This window comes from Myotis lucifugus, unplaced genomic scaffold, assembly GCF_000147115.1.
Source record: "Myotis lucifugus unplaced genomic scaffold, Myoluc2.0 scaffold_15, whole genome shotgun sequence".
NCBI lineage: Eukaryota > Metazoa > Chordata > Mammalia > Chiroptera > Vespertilionidae > Myotis > Myotis lucifugus.
The window spans coordinates 2506335-2515301 of record NW_005871063.1 but is presented as its reverse complement, the minus strand read 5'-3'; the positions used below and the strand labels follow the sequence as shown (position 1 = coordinate 2515301).

Below are 8967 nucleotides of genomic sequence, written 5' to 3'. Positions count from 1 at the left end.
CAGGCTAAGAATTTAATATAATAGTAAATTCTAAATTTGTCAACTTTGCACTTGCTGCTTAACTATAATGAATTATACTTCATCCCAATGAGTAACGGAAGCAAAAACGAGCCCCAAGCCTCCTGCATTATAAAATGTACCCAGCTTACTATAACCATCATCTGACTGTGGGAAGGAAAAGCATCTTTGAATCAGTTATTACCCAAAGACCATAATATTCTCTTAAGGAAGCGAAAAGTCACGCTCACACATGTAGATCGATACCTTTCCAGGGACGCGGAGACTCTCAAGGGCACCAAGATCACTGAGGCTCTCTGGGGGGCTTTTCAGACCCTTAAAAAAATAAGATGAGAAGAATCTGAATTGTGCAGCAGAATATAATATGAAAGATTATACCTATTAAAATAGAAATCACCACCTTAAAAATAGAAATTCTCTTGCTTTGAAATATATAGAACAGATATTCTAAAAACATGCCATTTAAAACATATAGTACTATTATTAAGTCAAGTAAAGATGTACTTTTGGTAGTTTGAAATAATAGTATCACATGGCACCTCAAAACTAATGGTTGACATATAATTTAACCATGATTTTAAAATAACAACAAAAAACACTTGAGTGACAAAAAGAATTCTCTAAAAGCACTTATCTATTCATTATTACCAAGTTAACCTGGTAAAATGGTCAAAAATCCACAAGTTTAATATATCAACCAAATGAGCAAATAAAAGATTTTAAAATAATACTAACTGCTTAATTAATATATAAGTAACCCCTTGAATTCACCTATTTCTCACCGATGCACCCAATTTATATTGCATAATTGAGACTTAAATCACGTCTCACTGCTTTCTATAATTTTTTAAAATATATTTTTATTGATTTTTTACAGAGAGAAAGGGAGAGGGATAGAGAGTTAGAAACATCACATCGATGAGAGAGAAATGTCGATCAGCTGCCTCCTACACACCCCCTACTGGGAATGTGCCTGCAACCAAGGTACATGCCCTTGACCGGAATCGAACCTGGGACCCTTCAGTCCACAGGCCGATGCTCTATCCACTGAACCAAACCGGTTAGGGCTTTCTACAATTTTTTACCTCTTTGGTATCTGGTACTTTCCGTATTCCCATCAACTGAGGTATTCTGAAAGTCTCATTTGTGCCAGAAAAATCGATCAAGATGGAAAGACGTTAGCAATTTAAATTTTCTTTAAAAATCTCTTTTTAAGAATAGGCTATTCAACGCAGATACCTAAAGTCCAGAAAGTTAGTCTGCAAGCAAATTATGCTGGTACATGAATTTGAGGAGAGATTTATACTACAGCCTAGTTTTTGTCCTTTAGGTGTCTTATATTGGCCCTTTGATGTCCTTAGTAATCAAAATATAGGGTACATTTAGGTTGACTATTTGAGACTTAGAGCAGAACTTGCTTATTTTTAAATATTAGAGGTGTGTTTTATATGTCCTTTATTGTAAAATACTACCAGTCATGTACAATTTTTATGACAAGGTGGTCTGCCTCACCCCCAAGTCTTCCATTACCCCCAGAATACTCCACGTAGCCTTCTCTCTCTCTTTGTCTTTTGCCCTCATTCTCTCTTATCTTCTCTCTCTCTCTCTCTCTCTCTCTCTCTCTCTCTCTCTCTCTCACACACACACACACACACACACACACACACACACTCCACTTTCTGATGAAACTAAAGAAACCAATACCCTCTTTCAGAATTAACTCCTCTATGCAGTCTTCCTAACTCCTTATGCTTTAAAGAACACACTATTTCTGGGTATTATCCGTAGATCACTTCCAACAACACCATCCAGGGAAATTAAAAAAAAAAAAAGGTTACTGGGCCCTACCACAGATCTAATGAATAGGTATTTCTGATTTAGCACCAGGCACTGTACTTTAACAAGCAACCCAGGTGATTCATAGAATCACTAATACTTTAGAAACCCCACTAGACATTTCTCAATACAACACTTCTGCCAAAGTAGTGAATATTAAATACATCTCTTTCTCTCCCAGACTGGAGTCCCAAGAGAAGGGAGACACCAAGTGTTATTTGCCTCTATAGCCCTGTGGCTAGCAAAGTTCCAGGAACAGAGTAAACACCCGAGTAAATTATTCAGCAAAAGTCCTTGGTCAGACTCCACTCACCAACTAATTAGAACATTGTTTCCATGGGAACATGCAGTTGACTTTAAAATGAAGTTTCCAGGGAACTTTGCTGGACTGGAAGCATACTACAGTTTACTGCCTTAAAAATGAGAGAGGAAATAAAAAACAGGTAACTACTTCTATGTGTTTGTTGGCTCTCCTTGTCCCAATTTCTCACCAATAGTCATCATGAGAGCAAGGCTCCACCTTAAAACCCTTAGGACTGAGGAGCAAGCCCTCCCTGCCCCAGGCACTGTACCATGAGCTTCCTCACTCCCAAGCTCCAAAGGCCCTTCCTTTACCTCCATAACTCCTTTCTTAAGCCCATTCTTGTAGGAATTACTTCTTCTACCTCTGTGATTTACCAAATAAATGTTCTCTTACCAAAAAAAAAAAGTATTAGAGAAGGCAAGGTTAGGCTATTGAACTATATATAGTTACATATATGCACATATATACATAGCCTATATACATGCACATGTATGAAAATAAAACTTCCTAATTTGATTCAAAATCACAATCACCCTTAAAATATATTTTTTAAAAATATAATTGTCATGCCTTTTATACTAACATTTTTAAAAGAACAGATTTGTCTAACCAATCCAACAGAAATCCTTGCGGGAATATGTCACATTTTCTCTTTGCCCAGAGCTACTCAGTAAAGAAACCAGTGCCTAAAATATAAACAAGTGACTTAAACCAATATTTTTTAAAAGGCCTTACTCCCAAATTAGTCAGCAACACACAATAATTGCCACTAATACATGGCAACTTTCCACCAAATGTACAAAATAAAAATAATAAAAGCTGTCAACCCTATGCACATATTGCAATGCAGGGGAGTGCAGTGACTCAGGGGATGGGCTCTGTGGCCTTGAATAACTTACATAACCTACCTGGTTTTTATTCTAATGTTGGTGACAATAACTTGTATGTTAAAAGTAGTAAAGGAGATGCTATATGTGAAAGGCCAAAGACAGTGTCTGGTACATGGCAAGCATTCTGTAAATTGTTAACCATTATTCTAAATATTATTGTCATCAGATAGAAATACTTTTATCAAAACAGAAAAAAAAATTATTCAAAGCACAACATCTCACTCTCACTGTACTTTAGGATTATAGATCTTGAACCCTTTAATTTTCAATTTTATAAGTTTCTATTAACAGATATAAAGTCATCATTTGTATTTTATCTTCAACTCTCTGAAGCAGGAAGTGATGATTATAACTGTAATACTCTGCCTTTATTAAGTTGAAACTTTCACTATAGTCATTCACTATTATTTGATTTTCTTTCATATTTGGTTTTTGTTTTGATAAATTTCCCCAATTTAAGTTTATACAGAATGCAGCAGAGATAACACCTGCCTCTGCTTTCCCACCACTTCACAAAAAGTGATGTTGTCCGTTACCGATGACCTCCATGCTGCCCAGTCCAAAGGCTGATTCTCATTTTCACTTTAAGTGGCCCATCTGCAACATTTATAATCCAGCTGATCACTCCCTCCTCTTTTAAATTCTTCACTTGGCCTCCAGGACTCACTCTTTATCCAAAATTCATCCAACAAATATTTATCAAGCATCAGTTATGGACAGGTGCTCATTGGGATGCTGCGAACTTCTTACCTCACTGGCTGCTCCTTTGCAATCTGATCTATCTTTTCCCCCTGACCTTGTAACACTAAATTCTCAAGAGCTCCACCTGTGGACTCTTGTTTTATATCTACACTCACTCTGTTGGTGCTTTGGGCCAGTTTATATACCCTCTATATGCTCATAACGCCCAAGCTTTCATCAATACCCCGATTTCTCCTCAGAAATTTGGACTCTTTCAGCCAACTGAGGCAGGTGTTATCTATGCTGCATTTTAATTCTCCACTGAAATACCTAAGAGGCTTTCAAATGAATGAGTCTCAATTCTCCCTTCCCTCAATCTTCTCCATCAGCCTCATCCATCTCATTAAATGTCAATTCCATTCTTCTAATTGCTGGGACCAAACCATTTGGAGTCAACCTTGATGTTTCTCTTTCTCTCACAAATCCAATCTGCCAAGAAATCCTGTCAACTCTACATTTACAACATATCCACAATCCAACCTTTTCTCAACACTTCCACCTCTAGCACCTGCTTAAGGCTCACACCCTCTCTGTTGGATTACTGCAATAGCATACTTATTGGTCTGTTTTTTGCTCTTTTGTCCCTTTCGATCTATATTCATATCTTAGACCACCACAATAAAGTGAGAATCACAATAAAGTGAGTCGCAATCTTTTTGCTGGTGAATGGTCTTGCCTTCAATTTATAAAAAACAACATCTGTGCCATAAAGCCAAGTGTAATAAAATGAGGCCTGTATTCTTAAAACATAGGCCAGAAAGATCTCTCTGAAGTAGATGTAAAATTACAACCCTCCTCTGCTTGCTATTTCAATCAGAATAGAAGTTATGAGTGAGGAGAAATGAAGGAGGAGACAAGGTCAGGATGAGGCTCTATGTGAACTGGATTCCTGCTCTCAGTTCTCTGACGTCATTTCCTGCTACTTTTCTCCTCACTCTCTTAACTCCACCCACACTAGCCTCTAGCTGTTCCTGCCTCAGGGCCTCTGCATTCCTTCCTCCTGGAACGCTCCTTTCCAGACGTGGTTTACTTCCTCACATCCTTCAGGTTTGGGCTCAAATGTGGCCTTCTCAGGGAGGCCTTCCATAACACCCTATCTAACATCATAAATGGACCAAATTGCCAACCCCGCCCAGGACTCCCTGTCCTCTTTCTCTCCAGAGCAGTTATCACCATGTCAGCCTTTGTCTGTTTTGCTCACTGCTGCATCCTCCAAACTCAGAACAGTGCCTGGCACGCAGCGCTCAATAAACATTTGTTGAGTGAACTGAACAGGGGCCAGCTTAATGGAGAAAGCTGAACAGCAGATCTTGTCTAAATAAAGAGATTTTTAAAAAGCCGGCTTTCCCACTCCGTTCCACACTAAGATCCTGGGAGAGCTGAAATGCCCAAAAGCCCGAGTTTCATAGATCTTAATTTCACATCTCTTCCCCTTAACAATGTTACTATCATGTTCTGTAGCTTCACAAAAAAGAGACAGCTTTATGTATATTTATTTGTAATATTAATCTATTTAATCCAACAATGAACAGTACTAAGTAAAATCCCCAGTGTAACTCTAGGTAGCATCCTACTTCTTTATACCTCATAGGTTCATGAACTGTGTATTAATAATGATCAAATATGTGGAACCCAAGCATTAAACATACATAATTAGGATGACTTTAAAATTCTAATTTTACCTCACTTTTTACATAGGATAGTTGTAGCTTCTCATATGTGTTCTCTAGGTTGTTTGTGTGTGTGTGTGTGTGTGTGTGTGTGTGTGTGTGTTTCCATGCTAGGAACAGATTCCATCTGGTCATGTCTAAGAAGCAACTACATTTCAAAGTCACAAACTTATTATTACTGATACCTGGACTTTCATATTTTCTCTCCCCCTTATTATTACAAAATATGGTGAAAAAAACAATAAAAAACAGTTGCTGTACAACAACGTTGACTACACTTAACTGTATAGCAAGCAACATGAGAGAGCAGAGAACTTAGCTGATGCACAAAAATCCAAATTTAGCATATCAAGGCAGTTTAGGAGTATTAGTAATATAATGTATGAAAGTGTGTATCCTGGCCAGTTTGGTTCAATGGATGGAGCATCGGCCCTTAGACTGAAGTGTCGAGGTTTGTTTGATTCTGGTCACGGGCATGTACCTTGGTTGGAGGCTCCATCCCCATGTTAATGTTTCTCTCTCTGTCTCTCCCCTTCCTTTCCACTCTCTCTAAAAATCAATGGAAAAAATCTCCTTGGGTGAGGATTGACAACAAAAAAAAAGGAAAGAAAGTGTGTATTGTTTTAAAAATTTGCCAAAGTCATCTGAAATCGTCTACTGTTTAAATTACAACAGCCTGCTTCCAGTTCTCCTGCTTTCCCGCCAACAGTACAGTGCAGCCACTTCATGAAGCACCTCCTTGAGAAGGCCCAGGAAGTTGAATAACTCCTTTATTTATCTCTTTACGTTTATCATGTCATGTAAACATCACCACCAAGCTAACCCCATGAGGTACACATTATAATTCCTATTTTAAAGATGTGGAAACAGATGATCCAAAAAGTTGGGTGACTTGCTCAAGGTCACACAGTTACTACAGAATGGAGCAGGACCTGAACTCACTCTCAAGTAAGAAATGGTATGAAGCATAACACCAGTACTCAACAAATGTGAAGGATTGACAAATGTCATTACCTGCTCACTTAAATCTTTTGTTACTCATAGAACTTTTTTATTCCTTGCTTATGACATTAAGAATATTATTTGACAGGAGTAACCATGTAGGATTCATGTATTGTTTGCCAGAAATCTACACATTGTAACCTGTTTAGATGTCTTTCAAATTCTAAATTCTCAAATGAGAATTTAATCTGGACTTTGTATTCCTTTTTTATTCAACAACAACAAAAAACTCACGCAAGAGCCTTTCAATAAATGATTATCCTCCACATTCTCCAGAGTTCTCAAAACCACATTGATTGAAACCTCTAATCTGAATTATCCTTCTCTCATATTAAAATAATAAAGAATGGCCAGTTCTAGTGAAACATTAGAGTTGAAATAAGTAAAGCTAACTAAAACCAAGCCATAATCAATAAGAAAGGGAGATTTCTCCCACTACTTGCTTGAAGGAAGCTGAGGCATTATTAGAAAGTCCCCAACCTTTATGATATGGGATAGAAAATAGCCAGTTTTTATTCATGAATTATCATTATGGCAAAAAATAAGGCTATTATTTTGCCAGGACAATGATGAAAAGTAGGGCACTTCACAAAGAATGTTCACATACGTTAGCTTACTGATGACCCTCATAACAGAACCGTGAGAGGGAATTAACAAACAAAATAAAATTCATCCTCATTTCCAGAAACGTAAGCTACAAGATTTGGGGACTTGCCAAAAGTCATAAAGCTAACAATTCCGGTCATCAGATGACCCGCCGTTTTCGCTCTTCCCAGGTCATCTCTATTGCACACACATCACCCCCTAACCGGGCCACCGGCTCCAAGACGACAGCCAGCGTGGCCGGGGCACCTGGAGGGCAGCTGGGACTGTCAGTGGGGAAAATGGCTTTTAGGGGGACAGGGAGACAAAGGTAGCACCGATTCCTTCACTGACTTCTTTTTTAAAAATGATTCTGGGAGACGCCGCTATCCGCTCGAGCAGGGCTGCCATCTGGGGGGGCTCAGGTGCGTTTTTCAGGGTGTGCACCGGCTTCCGGTACCCCAGACACCTGCCACCACCTATAACTTAGGTCTCCGCACGCCGCGGCCCAGACACAGAACATCTCAGCCCCGCTCTCATCGGAGGTGAAGGAGGCCTTGGCTCCAGCCTCCGCGACTTACCTGTCGGGTCATAAGAGATTTGATTTTCTGCATGTCGAAATCGGGAGAGAGGTACCTGCCGCAAAGAACTAACAAATCACTCCAAACCACCGGACGGCTGGCCCCGGCAGAGGGAAGCCATAGTGGGTGGTCACGTGAAGCCGCCGAGCTTTCCTTTCGCTGGGCATGCTGGGAATTGTAGTCTTCCGCCTGCCCCGCACCCTCAATCGGGGGCGAGGACAGTCCAGGTACCACGCGTCCCAGGAAGCAAAACAGCCGGCGCTTCCGATTAACCCAGCAAATCTCCCTTCCAGCGACCCTGGCGGTAGCGGGTGTTTGTAGAGGTGCTTGCTCTCGGTAGCTCTGCTTGGGCGAGGAGAAAACCTAACTCACCGGTGACCAGGCAGAACAGACATTGAGAGGTCGTGCATAAACCAGGCTGGCCGATGCCTCTAGGCGTGCCACCTGCTCCAGAGGGGCGGGCTGGGAGAACGTGAGACTGATCCGAAGCTGCAGGAACTCACTCCAAGAGGTGACCGGAGAACTTGGGACTCCCCAGGTGGCGCTGGGCTTGGCAGGGAAAGGTGTGGTCCAAGTTGTTCAGGCGGCTGGCCAAGGTGAGGACTGTCAGTCCTTAGCCTTGCAACAAGCCCTAAACTAAAAGATTTAACCCCCACTTCTCCTTTTACTACCAGCATAGCCTAAGACAAGTCAAGAAGGAAAATATAACAATAATAAGTATAAATGTCACTTTAAAGTCCTCTTGTCAACTTTTAGCAGTTGAATTAAATTGGGGAAAGTGATAGGGAAGTTGTTGGAGGCTTAATTGAAGAAAAAACTTTCCAATTATGAGAATACCAGAAAAAAAAAAAAAGCGACCCAGCACTAACAATTACTAAAAACTAACAGTTATTGAAAGCTTTGTACATGTTAAGAACTCTGCTGATAGCTTTACATGTATTATCTGATTTGTCCACACAAGCATCCCATGGGGTTGGTAACTGTTATCCCCATTTTGAAGATGAGTTCAACGAGGCATGGAGAAATTAAGTAACTTGCCTAACATTACTGCAGATGTGCATGCAGAAACTGAAGGTCTGGTTAGCCAGATGTTTTAAGTAAAGGTTTTATGGATAGGGTTGTAGAGTGAGTTTTAAAGTATGTGTGACCAAAAAAGGGGCCACATACTAAACCTGACAAGCTCGGGGGAGGCCTGCATGGCAGGCCCCACAAACTCAGAGACTGAAAGTAACTACATAGGATGGTCTGAACATAAAAATTCCTAATTAAAAATAGATCATGGCCCTCTGGCTTCCTTGACAAAGGTCAATCTTTACCTTAACTGAGGCTGACTATTGTCCTTC

General features: G+C 40.1%; 1 protein-coding gene across 9 annotated transcripts in view; it reads right to left on the bottom strand.

Moving 5' to 3' along the window:
* VPS50 (VPS50, EARP/GARPII complex subunit) overlaps positions 1-7770 on the bottom strand; it is a 125666-nt gene extending 117896 nt beyond the window's left edge. For all 9 annotated transcript variants that reach the window (XR_002828278.1, XR_002828279.1, XM_006084955.3 and 6 more), the window contains exons 1-2: positions 7625-7770; positions 265-333 (exon numbers count right to left, since the gene is read on the bottom strand). Coding sequence is in view for 7 of the 9 variants with exons in the window: in XM_006084955.3 (XP_006085017.1) it covers positions 265-333; positions 7625-7657 (102 nt within the window). In the remaining 2 variants the exon portion in view is untranslated. The remainder of the gene's footprint in view (positions 1-264; positions 334-7624) is intronic.
* Between the last annotated feature and the right edge of the window lie 1197 nt (positions 7771-8967).